This window comes from Mustela nigripes, chromosome 2 (assembly GCF_022355385.1).
Source record: "Mustela nigripes isolate SB6536 chromosome 2, MUSNIG.SB6536, whole genome shotgun sequence".
NCBI lineage: Eukaryota > Metazoa > Chordata > Mammalia > Carnivora > Mustelidae > Mustela > Mustela nigripes.
This window is the reverse complement of record NC_081558.1, coordinates 281,267-306,147: the sequence shown is the minus strand read 5'-3', so window position 1 is coordinate 306,147 and position 24,881 is coordinate 281,267. Positions and strand designations below refer to the sequence as shown.

The 24,881-nt window shown below is 63.2% G+C and overlaps 2 protein-coding genes and 1 long non-coding RNA gene across 6 annotated transcripts; 2 read left to right on the top strand and 1 right to left on the bottom strand.

The window, feature by feature from the left end:
* Positions 1-6,913: 6,913 nt before the first annotated feature.
* Positions 6,914-11,289, top strand: PRSS57 (serine protease 57). Its single transcript, XM_059387663.1, has 5 exons — positions 6,914-7,078; positions 7,329-7,482; positions 7,768-7,912; positions 9,533-9,796; positions 10,897-11,289. Exons 1-5 carry the CDS (start codon positions 7,000-7,002, stop codon positions 11,281-11,283), a joined length of 1,029 nt encoding a protein of 342 aa, XP_059243646.1. The 5' UTR covers positions 6,914-6,999; the 3' UTR covers positions 11,284-11,289.
* Positions 11,290-11,720: 431 nt separating this feature from the next.
* Positions 11,721-17,485, bottom strand: FSTL3 (follistatin like 3). Its single transcript, XM_059388423.1, has 5 exons — positions 17,310-17,485; positions 15,827-16,012; positions 13,585-13,800; positions 12,980-13,207; positions 11,721-12,889 (listed from the first exon to the last, which is right to left on the bottom strand). Exons 1-5 carry the CDS (start codon positions 17,410-17,412, stop codon positions 12,834-12,836), a joined length of 789 nt encoding a protein of 262 aa, XP_059244406.1. The 5' UTR covers positions 17,413-17,485; the 3' UTR covers positions 11,721-12,833.
* LOC132010677 (uncharacterized) lies at positions 13,582-24,421 on the top strand. Of its 4 annotated transcripts, none has more exons than XR_009402254.1 (5): positions 13,582-13,663; positions 15,458-15,569; positions 15,835-15,887; positions 18,230-18,350; positions 18,622-24,421. It is a non-coding gene; the product is annotated as an uncharacterized LOC132010677 (long non-coding RNA). The 4 variants fall into 4 exon arrangements; XR_009402256.1 differs by having other exon boundaries at positions 13,588-13,663; positions 15,453-15,569; XR_009402253.1 differs by lacking the exon at positions 13,582-13,663 and adding an exon at positions 13,833-13,927.
* Positions 24,422-24,881: the final 460 nt, after the last annotated feature.

Genomic DNA, 24,881 nt, shown 5'->3' with positions numbered 1-24,881 from the left:
GGGGGAGGGGGGGCGGGGCCCAGCCGCGCACCCCCGCCGTGCAGCCCCGGTCCCAGGGCGGCCGCCGCTCGGGGCCTGCGGAGCCCAGGTGCCCCCCGCCCCCTCCCAGCTCGTGGCCCGGAGGGGGCGCGGCGGGGGGCACACAGCCCCAGCGAGCCCGGGACGGCTGGGGCCGGGGAGGGGGTGTCCAGGCCGCTGCTGCGACCTGAAGGTCCGGGAGAAGAGCGTCCAGGTGGAGGGCGCCGGCCGGAGCCGAGCTGCGCCGGTGGGGCTGAGCCGCACCTGCCGGGGGAGGAATGAAAACACCGCCATTGCCGAGCGCTGGGCAATCAAAATTGATCCATTTAATGCGCCCCCCAGCTCCCGTGGCCACACTGCAGGTCCCTGCGGCCAGAGGGAGGGAAGGGGCAGTGGGGAGAGCCCACCGAGCGCAGGCCTTGTTCCAAGAGCACTGGGGAGCCAGAGCAGACTTCAGAGCAGGAGAGGGCTCAGCCTGTTTTATGTTTGTGAAGGCCCTTCCCGCGGCCAGGTGGGGAGTGGACTAAGGACAGCAAAGAGGGGAGGCTTGGAGGCCGAGAAGGGGACCCCCAGGGACAGGATGGAGGCCGGACCGGGCTGAGGCAGGAGAATTCTGGACAGATCTTGAAAGGGGATCCGGCAGGACTGCCGCCAGATGGGATGTGGGATCACAGGTATGAGAGTCCCCCTGTCTCCTGGGGAGCCCCCGGAAGGACACAATGACATGGACAGGGTCGGAGGGATGACAAGGGTGACATTGGGTGGACATCTGGACACCAACATTGGGGTTCAGTGTGAGGCCCAGGGGTAGCAATGGGGTTCCCCAGCCTGGGGAGGCCTGGGCAAGGTGATGCCACCCTGGTTCCTTGTAGTCCGTCCTGAGTTCGTCACGTTGCAAGTGTCACCAAGTAGACCCCACAGGCCGGGAGTGAGGCAGGACCTGTCCCCACCAACATGCAGACAGTGGCCCCAACGTCCCGGGTAGGAACCCAGGACACGAGAACACTAGTCCCTGGCCCTGAACACATATGGGGTCTGAAGTGGGGGAAAGTAGAGTCTTCAGTAAAAGGAGGGGTGTGCGTAGAGGGAAGTAACCTCAAACGAGCCTTGAGTGGGGAGGGTCTTTGCTTCTTCCTCTTTGCTGCGAATGCGTGCCCCTCCGCACGAGCACCGTGAGGTGAGATCACACACCAAGAGCACACAGAAAAGCCCCGAGAAGTCTCAGGGGTCTCTCTCTCAGAGAGCCTGTGTGCCCCTGGGTCTGTTTCTTAACCTCTCTGGGCTTCCTTCCCCCACCTCCCAGGGCTGCTAGAGGGTGCGAGCGAGCCGGGCACACAAGCTCAGGTTCAGCACTTCTGTAGAAGACCGGATAGTTGATGTGCTCAGCATTGCAGGCCAGACGGTCTCTGTCGTGAGGAGTCAGCTCTGCCCTTGCGGCGTCCAGGCCACCAGAGCAAGACACAAATGCTTCCGTGTTGCCGTGTGCCGGTAAAGCTTTATTTACAGAGCAGGTGCCCGGCCAGGTTTGACACCACACCAGGTGCTCAGCAAGAGTGGGGGGAGTGGTTTCATCACTGCCCCTCTGCCTCCAAGTCCATGGAGAGAGCCCACGTAGATTTCTCTGGCACCTGCTGTACCCCTGACCCGTTAGGTGCCTGGACACAGAAGCCTCGCCCCGGGACATGGGTGTTTGGGGTCTGGAGGTTTGAAAGATTGATGGGTGTGTTTTTCACAAGAACAGGAGGGAAAGGAGGAGAGTGTACTCCTGGGGAGGCTGATGGGAGCAATGGTCCCTTCCCTGCCCTAACCTTCCCAGGGTGCCCACCTCCCTCAGATCAAAAGCAAGGTCCTCGCAGGGTCCCCCGAACACGGGCTCCAATACCCACGGTCTCGGGCATGTTCCAGGGGACCAGCCTGGAGGCGATGCCCCAGGAGACGGGGACACGGGCGGGGCAGAGACAGTGAGCAGGCAGCCTGGGCAGCAGGGGAGGCAGGCCTTGGCCAGGAGGTGGGCCAGGGCGGGGCGACCTGGGGGCCAGAGCCGAGCTTTCTCCCGGAGAGGCCGGAGAGGCCATGTCAGCCACACCCCGTCCTCTCCCTTCAGTGCCCGGCAGCCCCCATCCCAGTCTGGTTCACTGCACTCTCGGCTGGCCCCTCGCTGGGCCATGTGCCCCCACGGTTTCCATGACAACACCCCCCAACCCACACACCACTGCCTTGGCCACCTCTGCTCATCCTGGGCGTGGCCACCCCCAGGGCTTGGCCCAGCACCCCTGTCCTGCCCTGAGCTCCAGCCTGCGCCAGATATCCCCTGGGACCCTGGGACTTCAGAGGGCGTTCTCACTCTCCAAAGCCCCCTCTTCCCCTGTCCCTGAGTCAGGGACGCCCTTACCTCCCCGGGCTCTGATCCCAGCTCAGGCCTTGTGTCCACGCCACCCCCTGTCACCAGCCCCACAGTTTCCCGAGTCTCCCTGCCTCTTCTGTGCACGGGACAGCTCTGTCCTAACCTGTCCCCGTTAGACACCTGCTGTGGCTCTCCAGGGCCCCGTGGCCTACCTCCCAGGTCCAGCGGAGCCCTGCCAAGCCTTGCCCTCTCTTCATGCCCCCACCCCACACCCAGACACCCCACGTCAGCACCCGCTGCACCCGCCTCCAGGAGCATCTCCCACTCTTGCCCACGGTTACTGGGTCTCTCCAGTTCCCGGCCTTAGAGCCCGAACCCTGCCCTGTCCTTCTCTGGCCACCCCTGTGCCACTTGACCCTTCTGGCAGATGGTGTCATCCACCCGGTCCCCCCGGGCACAGACCTGTCTTCCCAGCACACACAGCAGGTGCTCAGCAAACACCCACGGGATGACCGGTTTCCTGTCTCCCATGGTCCACTCTGAAGTCCCCCGTAAGGCAGAGGGCGCCAGTGCCACGTGCAGAGGGGCACATGGGGACTCTGCAAGGGGAACCTCGGGCACCCAGGCCCTTGCTGAGCCCCCTCTGACACTCGGAGCTGCCCCAGTCCCCTGCCCCCAGAGGTGGGGTGGCTCTAGGGACCCCAGTAATGGCCAAGCTTCTTCCCTCAAAGCCCTCCCAGGGAGGAAAGCAGGAGCCGTGAGGGCGGACAAGGTGGGCAGAGCTGGTGGGGCTCTGACCCCTAGCCTCAGTTTACCCACTGGTTCCCCAAGTGCAAGGCACTCACCCCTGCACACCTCTTCAGCTCTCTGCCAGGCCTCTGGGTCTAAGAGAGGTAGACGGGTGCATGCAGCCCCTTGCTCGCGAGGGCCCGGAGTCCAGAGGGGCGCTCGTGGGACACAGGACGTCACTGGGGGCTGTGTTTACTCCTGAGGCAGCCCGGCATCTGCCACAAGAAAAACGGAGCGATGTCCTTGGAGCGCTCCTTACAATAACGGAGAGAAGTAAAGTGTGTGCGTTAAACAAGTGGCCGCCGAGGGACCAGCACCGCTACGAGGCTCTCGAGGGCACCCCCACCTGGGCCGGCTGCTCACGAGCTCTCAGTCCCATAACTTCCACTCTCATACGCCCCCTGAAGGGGCTGTGAAGGGATGAGCCAGACAGAAGGGGCTCCGGGGCACCCCCTCCCCAGCCTCATGGCCCGAACCCCAGGCCCAGCTCGGATCAGGCCCTGCACAGAGCCGCATGTCAGGAGCCACGGCCGCCACCGTCTTCCCGGCCTGTGCCATGGCCCTGGGAGCCCCAGCCTTCGCAGGTGAGGGGTGCGGGACTGTTCTCGGTCTCACAAAGCGAGCTGCTCTGGCTGAGTCAGCTTTGGGTCCCATCTGCCATTGGGCAGAATCGAAATGTGCTCCTGGGGAGGCTGTGTCCTCTGCACCTGACAGGTGCTCAGAAAAAGAAATTCATCTGAGGGGCACCTGGGCGGCTCAATGGGTTGAATGAAGCCTCTGCCTTCGGCTCAGGTCATGATCCCAGGGTCCTGGGATGGAGCCCCACATCGGGCTCTCTGCTCAGCGGGGACCCTGCTTCCTCCTCTCTCTCTGCCTAGTTCTCTGCCTCCTTGTGATCTCTGTCTGTCGAATAAATAAATAAATGAAATCTTAAAAAAAAGAAATTAATCTGACCCTGAGTTAAACTCCTCCACATATAAAGAGCACCAGCAAATCAATAACAAAAGTAAGTGTTCAGTAAAGGGAGCTATGAGCATCACTGCTGCTATCACCACTGTTACTGCGGCAGAGTCCAGTCCTACTGGGAGAGCCACCCAAATCCTCCGTGGGAAGACCCTTCAAGGACTCAGGTCCACAGCTCTGGGTTTCAGACCCTCTGCTGTGCCACCCAGACAAGTCAGGCTCTCCTCTCTGGGCCTCCGCTTAGGAAATGGAAATGCTGAGCCCCAGGCTGCCTGCTCCTCGGGGCTTTGGGGAGCTTGGTTGTTTGAGACCAGGAAGGACGGTTAAGTTTCACAAGCGTTCCCCAGATGGGAAGGAAATGAGCCGGGGCGGGGGGCGGAATCAGCCTTTGTCAGAGGCAGCAGCCCCGCCTCGTAGTTCCCTCGCTGTGCAACCGTGGCCAAGCCACTTACCCTCTCTGTGCATCGGTTTCTCCACTGATCATGGGAATAGAAACAACATCAACGTCCCCGGGTGGCTGTAGGACCCCTGCAGCATGACGTGATGCATGTGCCAGTCCCCAAGGGAGTGTGGCCTGGGATGACAGCCCCAGTGACCCAGAGCAGAGTCCCCCATGGCCCTTGGAGACACATCCCCTGCCAGCGGCAGCTGGGCTCTGGGCTGCCACGCAGGGTCTGACCCGAGCAGAGACTGCTGTCACAGGGAACTTCCCGCAGGGTCTTGGGTTCGTGGTGGCTCCTCCCACTGCTCTGACCTGTCCCCACAGACACAGCGGCTTAGAATGATTTTCCCTTATTACCGAGCAGTGGGCCTCACCAGGCTGACCTCTGGGGGCCAGGCTGCTGGCTGGGCCGCTCCCTCCAAGCGGAGCTGGGCTGCTGCACCCCTGCCCCACTGTCTTTGAGGCTCTGGGCCTCATCTGTAAAATGAGATCAGGAACTGGGGCGGGTCAGATATGGCCCCAAAGATGTCCCCATCCTGGTCCTGGGACCCAGGATGTCTCCCCTCCTGCAGTGGAGGGAGCCTCGTCAGGGCCGCGAGCCAGGGGTGACCCTGGGTTCTCAGGGTGCCTGGCGTCCTCACCAGGTCTTCATGAGAGGGAGGCAGAGGGCGGGGGTCCCAGAGACGGGCAGACCCCGCGCTGCTGGCGGGGAGGATGGAGGGGGCCGCGGACCAGGAAAGGGCAGGAGCCGGGTCTCCCTGGGCCCCGGGGGGACCAGCCCTGCCCGCCGGGGTTTTAGGATTTCCGAGCCCAGAACCATCAGAGAATTGGTGTGTGCCGGCGCGATCCACTGGGTGAGTGGGAGGCCGGGCAGCCTCTGGGGGCCGCGGCTCCTCACTCCTGTGGCTCTGCCCCACGGGACCAGGGAGGTGGGGTCACGGGGGGCCCGCGAGGTGGTGGCCCCCCCAGGAGCCCCTTCATGGCGTCCCTGTAGCTGGTGAAGTCATCTTCCCGTGGCGCCCTGGCCACGTGCTTGCTGGGCCAGAGAGGGGCTGGGGCGGGCTCCAGCCGAGCACCCGGTCCTCTTACCGCCCCGAAGGGAAGGTCAGTGTCCCCTGTGCTGTTGGGAGGGTGGACCGCTCACCAGGCTCCCCACACCAGCCAGCTGGACAGTCACCACCTCCAGCACCCAAAGGGGGCCAGGCCAGCAAGCGACAGAAGGGCACTGTGGAGGGAGGGTGCGTGAGCCTTCCCTCGGCGAGGGGCTCAGGACGAAGCCCGAGTGCACAGCCACACGCCTGTGGCTCAGGCCACTGTTCCTGCTGTCACCCCCGTCTCTCTCGGTCTCTGCCCTCCCAGGGTCTCCCCACGTCTCCTCTCCATCTGCCCCACACACTTGCCAGGCTAGACACCCCCACCCCCACGCCCAGGGTGCCTCAGGCCACGACAACCCCCCAGCACTGGTCGAGGCCAGCGCACACATCCATGGTCATCGGGGCCCGGACGCCCGTGGAGCGTCTGGTGGGGGGCCATCCTGAGGGACGTGCTCTGCACCTTTGCTGGCCCTGGGGACTTGGAGGCATGGACGGGGTGAGCCTGAAACTCCCTCCAGGTGGAAACACTGGCCCCCGTGCCTCAGTTTCCCCACCTCTGACCCGCAGCCACCCTCTTCTGCTGGGTCCTCCACACCATGCAGGCTGATCAGTACCAGTGGGGGCCACGGGGCCAGTGCCCTGGTCTCAGCACAGCCTCTGCCCGGGGACGTGTGTCCCGAGGCTTCCCCAGGCCCTGCTGCTAGCGCCCGGCTCCCAAGCCCTCAGAAGCCTCTGCCTTGTGGGCCGGGGACCCCTGTCCGTGTCCATGTCCTCCAGTCAGCTCAAGTGTGCATTAGCCGTGACCCCAGATCACCAGCCCACACCCCGTGTCCCTGCAGAACATCAGCACCGTGGGGCAGGGGGCTGTGTCCCTGTCACAGTTCCACTGCAGGCTCCTGCCCCAGGCTGGTATACCGTCAGCACTTGATAAATGCTACCCGACAGCAACAGTCACAGGCCCCGAGGTCTCTGTGGGGCTGCCGACGGGGGGCCACGCAGCGTGGAGGCCAGACCCCGTTCACTGACACCCCGGGAGGCAGCCATGGGCACGGCTCTGCTGGGCGAAGTGAGGCACAGAGGGTGAGCGACCGCTGGCGTCACAGGACCCCACAGAGGCGGGTTTGTCCCCGGCAGGCAGCCTCTCGAGCCACCTGCTCTTCCCCTGGCTGCCCTGTTTCCTGACCTCCTGTGGCTTCTCGGAAGCAGCAGGGCAGAACTGGGCGTTGCTGGCAGGGCCTGGCAGACCTCTGACCACAGGCCACAGCCAGGTTTCCCCTTCCCGGGCCGTTGGTGAGGGTGGGGGCCGTGTCTTGCTGAGCTCTGGAAGGAGCCGCGGGCCTGCGACTACCATGAGCCCCAGGGCAGGGGAGCGGGGTCGCCTGCTGCTGACCGTGGCCGTGGTCCTCACGCTGCCTCCGAGGCCCGCAGGTGAGAGCCCCTGACCGGCTGGGTCGTGGCCCCGCTTGTCTTCGGGGCCGCGGGCGGGGGTGGAGGCCCAGGCCCGGGCTTTCTGGGGTCCAGGCCCTCCCAGCATGCTTGGGGACCTTCCCCGGCTCCCTGCCCCTGCCTATCTCGACCCGCTGGCCCCCACCGCCCCCCACTCCAGCAGGGCCCCAGCTGTCCATTCCCACCACCCCTACCCCTGCCCCATCCTGACGCAGTCCTGCCCCGCCTGCAGGCTCCTGGGGCGCCCGGATCATTGGGGGTCACGAAGTGATGCCCCACTCCCGGCCTTACATGGTATCTGTGCAATTTGAGGGCCAGCACCACTGTGGGGGCTTCCTGCTGCGAGCCCGCTGGGTGGTCTCCGCAGCCCACTGCTTCAGCCACAGGTGAGCCCGCAAGGGGGGGCCCTGCCCCCACCTCCGCTGCGGGGGGGGGGGGCTGCTCACCTGATGGCGGGGGTGTGGCGGGGGGGCTCGGGGTGTGAGGACCACAGCCCGGTGTCCACCCCAGCACCTCGTTCTGATGCCAACGCATGTCACTGTCCCACGATTTGTGAGCGCCGTGACTGCAGGGGGCATGGAGACGTGCAGGGTGGCGATCGCCGGGCTCTGGTCAGAGTCCCAGGGGCCACCGAGGCCCCGGTCTCGCTCTCAAGCCTCCTGCCCCCGCAGGGACCCCCGCACGGGCCTGGTGGTGCTGGGGGCTCATGTCCTGCGTGCCCCGGAGCCTACACAGCAAGTGTTTGGCATCTCCGCCGTCATCAGGCACCCGGACTACCAGCCCGACATCCACGCCAATGACATCTGTCTGCTGCTGGTGAGCTGGGGGGTGGGGGCTGGACTCTGGTCTGGCCTGTCCCAGGCCTCCCCCATGATGGCCCAATGGCTACGTTCGAAAACCAGCCGGAGGGATCCCATGAGCACCCAAGTCAGGTCACATCGCTCCTCTGCCCTCCGTGCCTCCCGCATCCTCCCCACAGAGCCCCACCCGGGCGGGCTGAGCAGTCAGCATCTCCGCATGCTCAAACCCCCGGGGCTTTGCACAGGCTGTGGCTCCCTCCAGGTCACTGCTCCCACAGACACCGCCTGGCTCTCTCCTCCCCTCAACTCTCTCAAGTCTGCTCGAGTGCCCCCTTCTCAGGAGGGCCCCTCTGCAAGCTGCCCCTGCCCCCACCGTCTCCCCACCCCTTCCCGCTGGCCCACCGCTCTTGGGTCACCGCCTCCACCTCCAGACTTGGAGGACAGGGGTTTTTATCTCCCTCGTGGCCATTTGCGGCCCACAGGAGGCCTGGACATTCAGAAGAGATGAGACTCTGAGGCAACAGATACTCCGACCCCTTCCCCCCCAGGCCCCTTGTGGGTTTTCTGGGCAGGAAGAAGCTCCTCCCATAAATGTGGGCTTCCCTCCCTGCCAACACAGCCTGCATCCCTATGGTGTCCCCATGGCCCCCTCCTGCTTGGGGGCCACCCCCGTATCTCCCACTCAGGTGCCCAAATTCAATTCCAGGCACCCCAGGAATCTTAAAGGGAAAACACTTCAAACCTGCTCTCCAATGTGGAGAAAAGTCAAAACCAAGGGACACTCAGCACCACAGAAACAGGCCCCTGGGAACACCAGGTCTTGGGGTGCCGGGTTCTCTTGGCAAAAGGAGAAGGGGCGGCATGTGTCAGCGGCAAACCTCGCATGTGGATTTGCTCATCTGTGAAACCCCAAACCTGGAATCCACAGCTCACCCATCCTATTATGCAGCGGGGGAAACTGAAGCTGGCGTACGGTCAGCGGCACGGCTAAGGCTAGGGAGTGAGGACCAAAACTGGGGGCCCAAGTCATTCATTCCATAAACACTGATTGAGCGCCCCAACGTGTGCTGGGCACCGGGGTTAAAGCTGTGAACAAACAGCCCCAGGGCTGCTCCCCTTAGAGCCTCTGGTCCAACAGGGTGGCAGCTGAGTCAAAGGGCCCTGACGGGGCAGAGGGGAGACCAGAGGAGGCTCCGTCCTATCCTGGGAGTCTAGGAAGTCTCCCTTGAGGAGGTAACATCTAAGATGAGACCTGAAAGCTGGAGAGGAAAGGTGTTCCCCACCCAGGGGTGGGGCGGGGGGGGCGGGACCAGGGACCTGCAGGAAATTCATTCTGCCTGGAGAGGAGGGCCCAATGGTGAGCCAAGAGGTATTGTCCCAAGAACAACAGGGAGCCACAGGAGGCCTTCCAAGCTGGGGAGATGCTGGTTAGCAGAGCACTTCAGCTGTGGGGGAGGCCAGTGTCCTGGTCCGGGAGGGTGAGGCCTGATGGGAAGGGCCTCCTGACGGCCTGGTGATGGTTGCTACTCATTTCCGTCCTTGAGGCCAAGAAGAGACCAGGTGTCATGATGTAAACTGAGGCAGGGACACTGATGGGTGGTTGGGGGTAACCCTTAACTCAGAGGTTTCTCTGCAGCTGAACGGCTCTGCTGTCCTGGGTCCCGCAGTGGGGCTGCTGAAGCTGCCGCGGAGAGACGCCAGGCCACTCAAGGCTGGGGCACAGTGCCAGGTGGCGGGCTGGGGCTCCGTATCAGACTTTGAGGACCTGCCGCCCGGGCTGATGGAGGCTGAGGTCCGCGTGCTGAGCCTGGACGTCTGCAACAGCTCTTGGAGGGGCCAGCTGAGCCCTGCCATGCTCTGCACCCAAAGTGGGGACCGCCGGCGGCGTGGCTTCTGCTCAGTAAGATACTGTCTCCACCCTGCCTGCCTAGGGTATGGGGAAAAGGATGAGGCCTACAGAGAGGGCTAGAGGTGGGCAGAGGCTTGGGAACTAAGTCCCAGCTCACCTTTGAGACCAGTTGAGACCTCACCTGACACCCTGGAAGGACAAATAATTTTCCAAGGTCACAGGGCTGTCATGTACAGCCGTGCAGGTTGTACACTGCACAGAGAGCCACAGATTTGTGTATCCATAAGCAGTGTTCAGTAGCGGGGCAGTACACATTGCAACCAAGCAGTCCCTGCTCCTGAGACCCTGTGTAGACTAATGACAGCCCTGGCCCTGAAGCTGAGGGAGAAACTCAACCTGGAGGATTTTTTATTCCAGGCGAAGAGTATAATGATTCAAAACACAGACTCTGGAGTCCAGCTGCCTGGATCCAAATCCAGACTGTGCCACTTCCCAGGTGTGTGGCCTTGGAAAAGTCACCTCACTTCTCTGGACCTTTTTCCATCTGTAAAACTGCCACACTAGTAGTACCTCCTTCAGAGCATCAGAGCTGGTTCTAGATTACAGTTAGGGTGACGGGACTGGAGAGGGGACGGAGGGCAGAAAGCGGGAATTTTAGGGTGAGTGTTCAGGGAGGCTTCTCTGAGGGGAGCACCCTTTGAGCTGAGATTTGAAAGAGTCTTAAGGAGATCTGAGGGAAGGTATGCCAGACAGAGAGACCCATCTCAGGGCTGCCATGTACAGCAGTGCTGGTCACCTACTGCACAAAGTTCCACAGACTTGTATCGTTACACCAGCAGCGTCGGGTGGGGACAGTAACGAGTCTCAAGGGTATGGAAACAGCCCAGAGACCGAAGCAAGCTTGGTTTACTCTAGGAACAGCCTGCGAGGCTGGTGGGGCCAAACCCAGGGACAGGAGGGTAGACAGGTGGGTGAGAGCGGGACACCCACGGCCCCTGAAGGCCGCAAGTGTGGTTCCTGCTGGAAGAACACGAGGCGGCCATGGAAGATCTCGAGGCAGGGAGGGTCCTGGTCAGATTTGCGCATAGAAGCCCCTTCAGGGAAAGAGGCCTAGAGATGGACCTGACCTTGCCTTTCCTCCAACCCCTCAGGCCGACTCTGGGGGGCCCCTGGTGTGCAGGAACCGGGCCCATGGCCTTGTCTCTTTCTCCGGACTCTGGTGTGGCGACCACAAGACCCCCGATGTGTACACACAGGTGTCTGCCTTTGTGAGCTGGATATGGGATGTGGTTCGAAGGCCCCGGCCCAGCCCCCTGCCCAGGACCACCGGGTCCCTGCGCAGCCACCAGAACCACAACAGCACTGGGGATAGAGACGGGATGGCGAATGACTCAGACAGCTCCTTCCCCAGAAATCCCATGGCCTGGCAGGTCATCCACAGGCCCCCACAGGCCCCGGGGAAGCCTGGTGGGTACGGGGTTGGGGTGGGGCAGGAGACGGCATCCGTGCCAAACCCAAATGACCAAATAAAACGTTAACCGAATAACCAGACGGGACGACTCATCTCCAGGGTGCGTCCACTCCTTCGAGCTTCTCTCGTGCCTCACCGTGGCTGAGGGTCTGGCTTTGCCACGGCCTCCCTGAGTGACCTGGGGCCACTCGCTTCAGGACCCAGGCCCCTCACCAGCCTCCTGGCCTCTGCCCACGCAGTGCCCCCAACGTGGACCTCCCCAGCTAACCGCAGCCACCTTGATCCCTCTTGCATCTCCTGCCCTAGAGAGGCTTCCTCCCCCGCCCTCCAGGTCCACACATCATTGTCCTCAGCTGTCTCCCTGGCGGCTGTCCGTGGCCCAGACGTACACACTGAGGCCCAGAGACAGGAGGGGTCTCCCCCACTCACCACCCTAACAGCACCCCAGGTGCCTGGGTGGTAACCCATTACACAGAGGCGGAGGGAGCAAACCAAGGCTTGGACTCTCTGGAGTGGAGTCTTTATTTCTTTGGTGAGGCAGAACCCCAGGCTGGTGGACGCACCCTGGCCTTGTTGGGAGCCCAGGGCACTTCTCAGGGTCACAGGTAAGGCACTTCTGAGGGGCTAGGGGAGGGTGAGCACAGCTGGTCCTGTGTGTCTCCCCGCCAAACTTGGAGCTGTGCTCTTGCCTGCTGGGGGCTCCTGATGTGTGGCCTGAGCCTCTGGCCCCCATACAGACACGGGGTGGGATTACCCAGCAACAGCCCAGACAGAAGGCAGAGACTCTACCCAAGGCCAGCACCTGGTTGGTGTCAAGACTCCCGAGCCGACTGCAGGGTGAGGAGGGTCCAGCTGGGCACTGGGCGGAGGCTCCGCCGGGACCAGTCTCATGGGACCAGGGGTTCTGATCCAGACGTCATCTGCGGATGGGACTGCCAAAACTAGTGTGCCGCTCAGACACGCAGCTCCAGGAGGCAGGGCACGGAGTGGGTGCTGGCACACACACCCCACCCCAGGGACTGTGGGTGAGCAGGGGGTGTGCCCACGGGGTCCTGCCCTAAGTGCACTGGGCACCACTGGACATAATGCTCTGGCTCAAGGCCAGTGTCAGGAGACACAGATGGCGGCCCCTCCCCTCACCCCGTCCTGGGGACAAACTGGGCTTTCCTAAGGGGCCACCACAGGACATACTCGGGAAACAAGGGCAGGACGGCAGGTAGCCCTGGCGTCCTCGAGCTGGCTGGGGACGATGGCTGCTTCCTCGGCCTGTCTGAGGCCTGGGCAGGTTCGAGACTCACTTACACGCCCAGGCCTTAGTCCCAGTCTGTAGTCTAGAAGGCTGGGGAGCTTCTTCACTAACTGTCAGCAGGGGTGAGTCCCCAGCCCTCTCCGAGGCAGCGATAATTAAGTTGTCCCCTAGAGCAGAAGCAGCGGGGGTCCTCCTGGGCAGCTCCGTGCCACAGCCCCAGGCCTCCTCCCCCAATCCTTCCAAAGTATCGTCAGGGGGCTCCCGGCCCAGGCTCTGGGGAGCGTCCATGGGACATAAATTAGACTCGGCTGCGGCAATAAATAAAGCGGGGAGGCCTTGAACGCCAGGCCCAAGTCGACCCCACAGGCTCACACGAAGTTCTCCTCCTCCTCCTCCGACTCTGCGTCTGACGGCCCAGGGGCGCCTGCAGAGCGGGGGGGAAGAAAAGAGAGATGGGGGCGCGGAGAGGGGCGGGACGCTGGACCCCGCCGCCGCTCCCCGCTCCGCGCCGCACCTGCACAGCTGCCCGGGTGGCGCACGCCGATCGAGCGGCCCAGGAAGCAGGTGGCCTGGCGGAGGTGGCACGAGGACATGTAGGTGACGTTGTTGTTGCCGCAGAGCTCCTGGCCGGGGCTGGAGGGCGCGGGACAGGGCGCCGCGCGACACACCACGCAGTGAGCACTGCCCGTCTGGTCCACCACGCACGACTGCGGCCGCGGGCACAGGACGTGCGCGCACGACTCTGCGAGCGGGGCGCGGGGGCGGGTCAGGGGCGCTGGCGGGCCGCAGGCAGGCTCCACCCCAGGCCCCGCCCCCGAGCGAAAGCCACACCCCTTCCGCGCGCCTCGCCCTCACTCCGGCCACACCCAAGCCCCGCCCCTCTGGCCGCATCCGCAAGCCCCGCCCTGAGTCACGCACTCCTATCTTCCACCCCACGTGAGCCCCAGACCTCCCCTTCCAAAACCGCACCCCGGTTTCCCTCATTCCAGCGACGCACAGCTGACCCAATCCAGAGGCGCCCTCCCTGGAGGCCAGTTATTAGGCCCCGCCCCGCCCGCCGGCCCCGCCCCGCGCTCCGGCCCCGCCCCGCGCCCCGGCCCCGGCCCCGCCCCCACGTACTGCGGCAGCGTCCCGGGTACATGACGCGCAGGTCCGGGTGGCCGCGGCAGCGCGCGGCGCGCAGCTCGCACTCGTCGCGGTAGGTGGCGCCGTCCGAGCCGCAGACCTGCAGGCGCGCCGGGAGCCCCGCGCAGTCGGGCGCGCACTCGCAGCGCGGGCGGCCCCCCTGCATGCGGCACGCCTTGCCGGGGCCGCACTCCACGCCCTCGCACGAATCTGCGGACACAGGGCACGCGCGCGTGGGAGGGGGCCGCGTGGCCGAGGCCGGAGGGCCGCGGAGGCCGCGCGGAGCGGGGTCCGGGCCGCAGCCGGAGAGCACAGGCGAGGGCGGCTGGCTCGGAGTGTGGGTGCCGAGATCAGCCCCGGGCCGGGTGGGGCGGGAGTCGAGGCTGGGGCTCTGGAGGCGGGAACGGGGCGGGGGGGGTGCTGTCTGCCCGGAATCGGGGGGTTCGGGAACGAGCTTCCAGGGCCCGGTCCCGCTCGCGCTCCGCAGCTGGGCCACCCGCTCGGGCTGGCGCCTGTTCCCTGATCTACGCGCCGGGAAGGGACGGCAGGCGGGGGGGCCCCGGCTGCGTCAGCGGACGGGGGGACCCCGCCGGGTCCATGCGCGGGTCTGGGGAGGACGGGCAGCGTCCGTTCCCCGGGCCCGCCAGGACCAACCCCGAGGAGGCGGCGGGGAGGGCGGGGCGTTGGCACTGGGCCCTGAGGCTCATTTCCTGGGGAGGGGGCTTCCCACATCCCGGGCCTGATGAACCAGGGGTTACCCCTGCCCTCCCCCAATTCTCACTCAGGGAAACAGGCCTGGGCAGGGCAGTTCTCTCTCTGGGGTCTCCAACTCCACCCAGCACCCCTCTCCCCGGACCTTGGGAAATGCAGACCAGACCGGCCCCAGCCCCACTGGTGGGCGGCTCCCCTTACAGGCCCTCCCAGCCACCCCCCACGAGGTGATGCCCTGTTGTCAGCATTTTACAAAAGGGAGAAACTGAGGCCCCGTCACAGCTGTGGGTGGACGCGAGCCAAGGGCTCCTCCAAAGGAAAACTCCAGACCCCAGATGGGCCCCGCCCCCCCAGTTCTGTTGCTTGTGGTCCTGGAGGGCAGACTCGAGCTCTTGAGCGCAGCCTCAGTTTCCCCGTGTGTAAAGTGAGGCTGACTGGGGGAGCGCGCGCATAAAATGAGCGTGTGTGCTGGCACCCCCATGTCACCCCTGCCAGGGCATGTGGGCCGCACCTGGGCACCTCCCACACGGCTTGCCCACACACACATCTGGAAATACTCCCCCTGGGTGGCTCCACAAGCAGGAACGGAAGTGGGAGAACTGAGTTGCCTTCCCCAAGGCCAGATGAGATGGGGGGCGGGGTGACCTGGACCTTATGCTTAGGCCGGGCCATTTTTTAAGTCTGTGCTCCCTCCAGAACCGCGGCTGGGTCCCCTCCCAGAGCCCAGCGGGGGTTCCGGAGGGAGCCAGGGCAAACGGCAGTGAGTGCAAGACCACCCAGCCAGACTGATCAGACTAGTCAGGTCCCAGCGGCCCACTGCCGCCTCCTCGCTGCACCGGCCCCACCCACTAGCGCCCGACCCCATGCTGTCTCCAGCTGGCAAACTCCTCATGACGCCTCAGCACCCTGATACTAATGCCCACCTCCTTCAAGCCATGCCCCCACACCCCCTCTGGGCCCCTGCATGTCCGGCCCAGACCATAGGCCCAGGAGGGCCCCCAGCCCCTCTCCAAGGCCAGGCACGTGTCTTGGCTCATTCATGCATTCGGTCCTCAAGGAGTTCCCAGTCTGATGGAGGAGGCAGCCGAGAACACTTCTCAGAACATGGGCCAGAAGGCGCATGCTTGTTAAATACACATCTCTCGTCCCAGCACAGATCCTTGGAATCTTGGGGGCTACGGGCAGATGAAGTGTTGGGAACACTGACTGGGGGGCGAGGCGACAGAGCCAAGCGGCCAGTCCGGAAAGCCCACTGTCCCTGGAGTCAGGTGTGAGTCCAGTGCATTTCTCCCAGGTGGGGTGCGGGAGGGAAAGCTCACCCCGGCAGGCCGGAAACGAGGCTGGGGAGCCCTCAGAGTTTCTTCCTGAGTCCTCAGAAGAGGCCGGAGAGAGCCCCCAGCCTCTCTCTGAACCCTGGATTCCCTCCACAAACACTCAGCCTCCTTCTGCATACCCTTGAGATGGGGAGCTCATTCCCAGTTCTCCCCCAGTGACCCTGACCTGTGGCTGATGCCCATGGTCTCACCTTTGCAGGGGAGGCAGTGGACGAGGCCCAGGAAGCCCAGGAGGCTGATCTTGTTCCCCGGGTGAGTGAAGTTGGACCAAGCAGTGTCAATGCTGCTGGAGGCACAGCACTCAGCTTGGCTGACGTCGGTCTTCAGCACCAGGCTGCACGTGGCCTCTCGACCCTGCTGCAGCCAGCACACGCCACCTGTGCACCGCAGGGCCGTCACTGCCACACCAGGGGTGCCCTCCTGCACCACTCCCAACACCCAGCTCCCGGCCCTAGGGGCTGCATACAGTTGGTGCTCAGTAACTGCAGAGGGATGATTGGCTCCCAAGCTGGGAAGGAGGGCCAGAGAGCTGCAGGGGTGCTCCCATGCCAGCTCAGCTCTGGGTCCTTCTGGGATTCCCTGTCTTCTCGGAGCTCCACCCCCCACACAACCCCAACTCTTCCCACCTTTTGTCGCTCCAGGCCCCCAGACCCAGGCCTGGCATCCTGCCCAACCAGCCAAATGCCCAGAGCTGGACGTGTCAGGGTCAGTGGGCCCTGCAGCCGCCTCTCCGCCTCTGCCCTCTGTCTAGACAGCACCCGAGGGCACGCAGAGCCCCCCTCGCCTGGCAGCCCCCCCTTGCCTGGCCCGCCTCTTACTCACTCCAACTTGGGAACATTCCCCTTGCATGAGCTCACCATCTCCCTGGGGACACGGCCTTCGGGGAGGGGGCTCAGCTCTCCCCTTCGAGCAGGGCTGGGGTGGGGCTGCTGGCTGGGGTGGACAGGCAGAGAGCCCTCAGTTTCTGCACTCTAAACGGGGGCAGGAGAGGCCACAGACCCCAGCCCAGAGAGCTCACTGGTTCCCAGGTGCTGCGCTGAGCGCCCTACACGGACCTGCTCTGGGAGCTCATCACCTTGGCACCCATCTTACAAAACGAGAAACTGAGGCCAGGACTGGGGCTGTTCCTTGCCCAGCATCCCCCAACAAGTGGCTGCTATGGGACTCCAACAGCCCAACCTGGGGAAGATATGAGACCTCAGGTGGAAGTCCTGGGTCCAGCCACCCAGCCCCACCTCTCCGGGTCTTCAGGACTCAAGCGGTTCAGGTTCAAGTCCTGAGTTTGCCACTTTTAAGCTGGGTGACCCTGCACCTCAGTTTCCCCATCTGGGAAATGGGCATAATGAGCTACACGCACAGTTGGGCTATCGTATGCATTCTCGGACGGTTAGACACAGCACCCAATAAATGTCAGCAGTCATTGGGACTACTCCTCTTGGCCATTGTGAAAGAGCCACATCTGCTGACCTCGTGGTGACCCTTCTTCAGGCCCTTTGGGGCTGGGGGAGGGGAGCCCCAAGCCCTCCCAGACTGAACCTGAGGAGGCCTCCCATCACCGGCTGCCACTAACGCCGCGCCCCCCCCCCCCCCCGACATCTCCCCCAAGGCCCGCATTCCGGGGCAGGCCCACGTGGGTGGCCCACCCCGCCCGCCCCTTCCGGCCGCCCCACTCACCGGGCGCGGGGTCTCCCGAGCCCACGGAGCCCACGAAGCCCACGGCCCAAGCCAGGGCCCCCCAGGGCAGTGGCCACAGTGGCCCCGGCGTCCCGGGACGCATGGCGGACGCAGAGACGGCGGCGGCCCCCGCGTCGGACGCGCGGGCGGGCGGCTGGGAGGGCGGCGGCACCGACTTCCCAGCGCGCGGCGGCCGGGCGCTCCCTATAAAGGTCCCGCGGGCTGCGGGCGGGGCCGGGGCGGGGCGCGAGGCCGTGTCGCGCCCGGTGTGTGCCTGGGCTGGGCCTGGCCACCCCGAGGGCAGCTGCGGGGGTGGGGCGGGGGTCATTCCCGGGAGCCCGAGGCTCGGGGAGGGTGTCCCTGCGGCCAGCGCCAGTGGGGCCAGACCGTGATTTCCGGGGCTCACGCTGCGTTTGCGGGGGGGTGTCTTCAGCCGGACGGCTGTGGCTGAGGCTGGAGTCCCGCGGGGAGCGGGTCTGCGGATCCGTGTATCACGTCGTGGTTTGCGAGCCGGCGCTCATGCGGCCCAGGCGCGATCTGGGCCCCCAACCTCCTCCCCGGCCCTAGGCGCCCACACACTCCAGAGACCTCAGCCGCAGCAACACCCACCCACTCACGCCCCCGGGCTCCTGGCGGCTGGAGCCCGTGGGCTCGGCTGGGTGCGAGCAGGCACGGGTGGGCGGGGGCTGGCTGGCCGCGGAGACGGAGGGGTGCGGCAGCAGGAGACCCAGAGTCACAAATGGCCCCGACTCGGGGACACATGGGAGCCATAGGCGAGACTTGCAGAGTGTGCCCCCCACAAAAGCCTGGTCTTCGGGAGATGGCACCAACCCCCACCCCCACCCGCAGACATTTGCACGTCGTTCGCCCAGGCCACATCGGAAAGTCCTTATTGGCTTCGGGTTTTTTCCTCTCTTCAGGTTCTGTGCTCCTTGTATCCGGAGCCCTCCGCCTCCGGGACTCCCAGCCTTTCCACAATTTGTGACAGTGACGCCAGACATCAGCATGGTCCCGGAAGGAACTGAATGCACTGGGGGTCAGGTCAGCCCGATGCTCCTCCTCTTCGGGAGTTTAACCCTCCTATCTGTGGGTCTCCCTGCCCCCAAATGGTCAGGGCCCTCTCCACATGTTCATGGGTCCTGGACAGCCCCTCTCCGATTGAATTTGTAAGAAATCAAGACCATCTCCTAGGGCAAGGATTGTTGGGGGGTGCTGGGGTACCAGAGTGACCAAGGCTGACCCAGTCTCGTCATCACCAAGCCCGCGGTTTGTAAGATTTATTTATTTATTCATTTATTTATTTATTTGACAGACAGAGATCACAAGGAGGCAGAGAGAGAGAGGGGGAAGCAGGCTCCCAGCTGAGCAGAGAACCTGATATGGGGCTCGATCCCAGGACCCTGGGATCATGACCCGAGCCGAAGGCAGAGGCTTTAACCCGCTGAGCCACCCAGGCGCCCCCAAGCCCGCGGTTTGTAAGGGCCGGAAAAACAAAATACATAGACGAACAAGTTAATAGATAACTTTGAAGAGTGGCAGTGCTTTCAGGAACATAAAAAGGATGAGAGCGATGGGGTCTTTCAAGGGCAGTGACCTCCTGTTGCTGCATCACCCCTCCCCGCCCCCGGCCCCAGGTGTGGAAGCCAAAGATTCCAGACCTCCCACATGCCTGCGATCTGCCACCGAGTATGCCACGCCCGGACCCCTTCCTCCATGTCAGCAGCTCAACTTGCCCCATGGGCCCCCACCAGCGGCCAGGGGCCACGCTCCTGTCCCGTGGCACTGAGGGAGGACACCAGCCGTCTCGCCTGTCCTTGACCTCTGACTGTGTGAGGGGATTCTCCCCTGGCTGGGGAGTGGGGCAAGGATGGGACCTGATGTTCTCATCAAGGGTGTGCCAGAGCCAGACACTGCGACCTTGGCCGAGACCTGACCCTGCCATGGCTCAGCTGCCCCAGCCTGGGTGGTACCAAAGGGTTATTGTCAGCCTGGCGTGGGCTCTGAACTGAGAGTGGTTGCCAGCAGCTGCTGCCCCCACCTGACCTGGCATGTCTCCCCAACCCAGAGGCCATGTGCTAGGTGACCTCCAGCAAGTCACTGGCCCTCACTGAGGAGCCCTGTTTTCATGCCCTTCTCTCCACCCTGAACTGGCCTCAGCCTCATCCTCGGCAGCCCACTTCCTACCACAGGTGTCTACCATCAGGCTCCTCCCCAGCTCAGGCATCCGCCAGGACTCCCCACAGCCCTAGGCTTCACTCCTCCAGACCCCACAGAAAACAGGCCATGGCCATCCAGAGCGATCAGAGTTCTGATGGCGGGCGCTAGGCCCAGTGCGGACTGGGGAGGTCAAGGCTGGCTTCTTAGAGGAGGACGACATTTAAATCACACTAGACTGGACAATGGTGAGGCAAGGGGGCAGGGACTGAAGTGGTCGGACGTTCGTGCTATGGTAAGACAAAGCCCGCCTCAAACGTTTGGTTGGGGAGAGGGTCCTGGATGGCACAGGTGGGCCCAGTGGAATCAGAGGGTCATCAAAAGCAGAGACCATTTCCCTCTGTGGGCAAAGAGATGCATGTGACCTGCCATCACCGGCCATGGACAAAGAGGAAGGGGCCTCGAACCCAGGAATGTGAGTAGCCTCCGGAAGCTGGAAGAGCGTCAGTCAGTCAGAGAAGGACAAATACTACACAATCGCAAACCATTACTTTTTTTCTTTCTGTTTTCGGTAGACTCCATGCCCAACATGGGACTTGAACTCAGAACCCCGAGACCAAGAGTTGCACGCTCCACAGACTGAGCCAGCCAGGTGCCCCTAAGAGACTCTTAACTGTAGAGAACAAAGTGAGAGTTGATGGAGGGAGGTGGTGGGTGATGGGCAGAAGGAGGGCACTTGCTGGGGCGTCTGGGGGCTCAGTGGGTTAAGTAGCTGCCTTTGGCCCAGGTCATGATCTCTGGGTCCTGGGATCGAGCCGTGTGTTGGGCTCCACGCTCGGTGGGGAGTCAGCATGGGCTCTCTCTCTCCCTCGCCCTCTTCTCCCCACAATTGTGCACTCTCATTCTTGCTCTCAAAATGAGAAAATCTTCAGAGAATTTAACGAGTAGAAGCTGGAAAAGCAAGAACAGATCCCCCCACCCCTGAGACTCCAGAAGGAATTAGACTGTACCAAGACCTTGATTTTAGTTCAGTGAGACCCAGGTTGGACTCCTGACCTCCAGAACGAGAAGAGGAAAAGTCGTGTTGCTAAGTTGCCAAGTAGGGGGCAATTTGTCACAGAAGCAGCAGGCAGGCTGTCTACATTGGGCCACAGCCCAGTCGCCACAGCGATAGGGTCCCTGCCGGCTGGACACAAACAAGGCGTGAACACAAGCAGAAGGCAGGCGGCAGAGCAGAGGCCCTGGGAGCAGCAAGGCTGTGGAGCCTGCAAGGCGGTGACCCTGGGCCCGCAGGGGAAGGACCCGTCTGGTGGAAGCCGGTACAGGACCTGCACCTTGGCCAGACTACGTGGGACCTCTCTGTGCCCCATTTTCTCATCTGTAAAATGGGCACAAATCCCGTTACTGCCAATTCCAGCCAGGAGGCTAGGGTCAGTGCATGGTGCACAGCAGGGGCGGACATGTGTGTACAGATACTTATTGATGAGCAGATAGGTGTTTGTCCAGGGGAGATGCCTGATGAGTTTTCTTTGCCACTCACCATGATGCCGTGAGACAGGCTTCCATTATACAGAGGGTGGAGGAAGGAAAGTGACTTTCTGGCCATCACAAAGCGCCTCCGTTTTGGGGCATGGCATCAGTACCAGATAAGCAAGATTCTAGGACCCATGTGCTGAGCTGTGGGGCAAGGCCCTCCTACTCCGAACTGGACAATGATGGCCAGCCCCCAGACTTGCGGCTGGCATGGCCCCTCTTGGAGTAATCAGATTTTCCTTGGAGTAATCACCTCCTGGGCTCCCAACCCGAAGGATCCCTGGAGTGGGCAGCAACCCAGGCTGAACCAATTAGGGTCATCTAGCATTCAGCAAACCAGGAGGAGTCAAGTCTGAGATTTTTCTTTTCTGGGAAAGAGATACTCACTTCCTGCCTGAGCTGGAGGGGTGTGAGCCTGGAGCTGCTGGTGGTTCCTACCAAGGGCCAGGGAGAAGCCAGGCCAGCGGGACACTGAGCCAAGAGGGGCAGCAGAAATTCCCTGTACTGTGGTTGGAAGTCCTGGATCCCGCTGTGCCTGAATTCCTCCACCCCAAGATGAAGTCCATCTAAGCCGAGTGTCCGTCACTTGCAGTGAACAAAACCAGCTTTCACTAAGCCCGCTGACATTTTATTCAAGTCGAGCCTTTAGGACCCAGAGCTGCGGATCCGCAGGGGCTGTAGGAGTCACCCACACGGAAGTGCCCATCTTTGCCTCCAAGATGTAACCCCAGGACTCTCAGGGTCACCTCGTCCCACCGTCCTCCGTCGGAAGGAGGCCTGCGCCAGACCCCTCATCCACGAAAGGTCTGCGGGCCGTGCACGAGGACCGGCCACGGTCAGGGCTCTGGCAAGCGGAGCCTGGCGGGCTCTCTCACCGCGCGTGTGAGGCGGACAGCCACGGCAGCCACCGAAGCCTCGCGCGTGGCGGCCGCTCCCGGAGAGCCCGGTCGGAGCCGGGCCTGGTCAGCGCCTTCCTGGGGCTGCCCTCCCCCCCGCGACGGCACGCGCGGCGCCCCGCGGCCCTCAGACGAAGACCTGGCTTTCCAGCCGGGTTCCAGGCCCTTTCCGCTCAGCCAAGGCCCCGGGCCGCGACTCCTCCCCGCCGCCCCCAGGCCCCCCGCCCCCCCCACGGCCGCCCCCACGCGCCTCCCTGAAAAGGGAACAGATTCTGCGCAGGCAGTGTTCTTTGCGGTGGACGATAGGGCCCACCCCCAGGCCAAAGGCGAAAGCTGATAGGCCGAACGAATCGACGTAGTCTCAGCCACTCCCCTCGCTAGCCGTTGGCTTAGAGGCGACCATGTGACCCAGCTCTGGCCAACGGAGGGAGAGAGAGCCTGCTGGGGCGGGGCCTGGGGGACCGCGGGCGGGGCGAGGGCGCACGTGACCGGCGGAAGCGGGTGTATCAGTGTCCAGTTCGCCGCTCTGACAAATTAGGGCGCGTCCCGCCGCGCCGCCGCGTCTGCTCGCGGCGCTGGAGATCCGGAGTCTGCGGCGGCCTCTGCGGCCGACAGCGCGAGTGTCGGGGGTCGCGGTGAGCAGGGCACTACTGGCCCCGCCGCCGCCAGGGGAGCGGGGGTCGGGGGACCCCCGACCCGGAGGAGAAGCCAGGCCAGCGGGACCCGGCCCGGAAGCTGTCACCCTGGGCCCCCTGCGAGAGGGGGACCGTGGACGCAGTCCCGCCCCGGCGGCCGGGCACTGTTCACGGGGTGGCGTGAGCCACGAGCGCAAGCCCGTGGCCAGGCGGCTGGCTCCGCACAGTGAGGTCCCACGGGACGGGACCGCGCGCCGCCCTCCGCCGCGCGGTCCCCCCCGTCGGTGCTTCTCCCGCGGCCCCGCCTCCCGCAGGCGGCGACCTGGTCCCCTGCTCCTCTCATTCATGCATCCGTTAGTGCTCCCGGCCCACCCTCTGTGTTTGCCCCGGCGACCGCACGGGGAGCGCAAAGAGGAAGCCTGAGCGCTCCGTTGGCCTGATCCGAGCCCGTGCCGCTGTGTCAAGGGCACGGCCAAGGAATGTCCCAGCGGGATGCGGAACCGAGACCCAACCGTGGAGGTGAGCAGCCAGCGTGGATGAGGCTGCAGATGGGCCTGGGCTTCGGGTCTTTGGTGCTGATCACCCCGTTTGGTAAAGTGCTGTTGGTTCAGGTAGAGGAGGTACCCCTGGGTGTGTATGAATCAAATGAAAAAATAGAAATAAAAAATACAGACCAACAAATATAAATGTAAAGGATAAAAAGACATAACTGAAAAACTACAAATAAAAGATTAAAAAGAAAACCCCCAAAACTGCAAAAGTCGCCTGTTGGCCTGGAGGAATGTTGCCCAGTGGGACAGTGGCCTGCCTGCTCAGTGCCTTAGTCTCTTGCCTGCAATGTGGGTAATCCCTTGCTCTGGCCCCAAACCCCCCCAGGGCCTCTGAGGCTTGATTTGCACCTCAGTAGGCGAGTACCTGAGCACCCCTACCACCCCCCCCTCCCCGCCTCCCCGGGCCAGGACAGGGCCTCCAATGCTACCAGCTCAACAAGTTGAGTGCCGCTCCAGTCCTAACTTCCACGGAATCGTCCCACCAGAGAGGAGGTCCTAACACTCACATGGAAAGTTAAATAGCTAGAAAAAAGCTCTGAACATGGTCACTCACCCAAAATCAAAACCCACTCCAAAGCCGGAAAAAAAAGCTGACCCTGGAAGAGGGTTAGGAGAGGCCTTACCCCCTGAATCGTCCCCACTCAGAGGTGAAAGCTATTGTGTCCCAGGGGACAGGAGGAAACCCAGAAAGAGCCAGAGTCACCTGCCCAGGGGGAAGCTCCGATGGTTGTTGACTGCTCCTGCCAGGAGGCTCCTGACTCAGCCTGGGGCAGCGGAAGGAGAGGATGCTCTAGGCCGAGGGGAGGGGACACACAAAGGTCTAGTGACGAGACATATGCCCTTTACAGAGGCAACTGCCGGGGAGGCAGGAGGGAGACCCGTTTTAGGGATGGAAGACTGTTGGAGGGGATGTCTGTCCTTGTCCTGTAGTGTCTAAGAGGGGAGCACAACTGTGTTGTGGGAAGTCGGAGGGGGGAGGCATGGCCCTGTCCTGGGGGACTCTGTAGGGCCCAGGTGCCACCTACCTCCATGATCCACAGTCCAAGACCTTTCAAGGAAATGCTGGGAAATCCATCAGGAGTCCCCTGTGTTTCATTGTGCCAGGCCATCAGAGCACCCTCCCATCTGTCCCATCAGCAGCATGGCAGCCACCCGGCCAAAAATGGGTACCTGAGGGCCCCAGAACCTCAGAGCCATGGGGTTATACGCAGACATTGCCTGAGCCGGCATTCCAATGCCCCAGTTCCAGGGTAGCCCGCAGGCAGGGGCCCATGCAGAGGACACAGAGGCCCAATGATTGGGGCTCGAGTCCTGGCCTCGCGCATGAACTCATGTGCGCCCTCAGTCTCAAATGTAAGGTGGGGGGGGGTTCTCAATTGCCCTCACGTTGTCGTGCTTGCTAGAAGATTGAACTTCAGCTCCCCCCTCCCCACCTCCCAACACCGCACCCTGCTTACTGAGCTCCTGGTCTTAGGATATACAAAATCCTGCTTTCTGTTCCAGGGGCCGGCACCCAGCAGGGACTCACTAATTATTCATGTATTCAAGAATCTGTGGGACACTGACTTAGGCTGAGCCGTGGTCTCAGGTTTAGGGCAATGTCGTTGCTACTCCTGGATTGCTGTAGGGGATGGCTCCAGGAGAAGGAAAGGGGGTGCTGGCATCAGGGTGCAGTATGGGAGGGGACCCTCTCAGGAAGGGGTTGGGGCAGCCTCCGGAGAAGCAAGGAAAGAGAAGGGACAGTGGGAAGGGCACTCCCAGTAGAGGGCATGACCAGACAAGGGTCCTGAGGTGGGCTGCAGC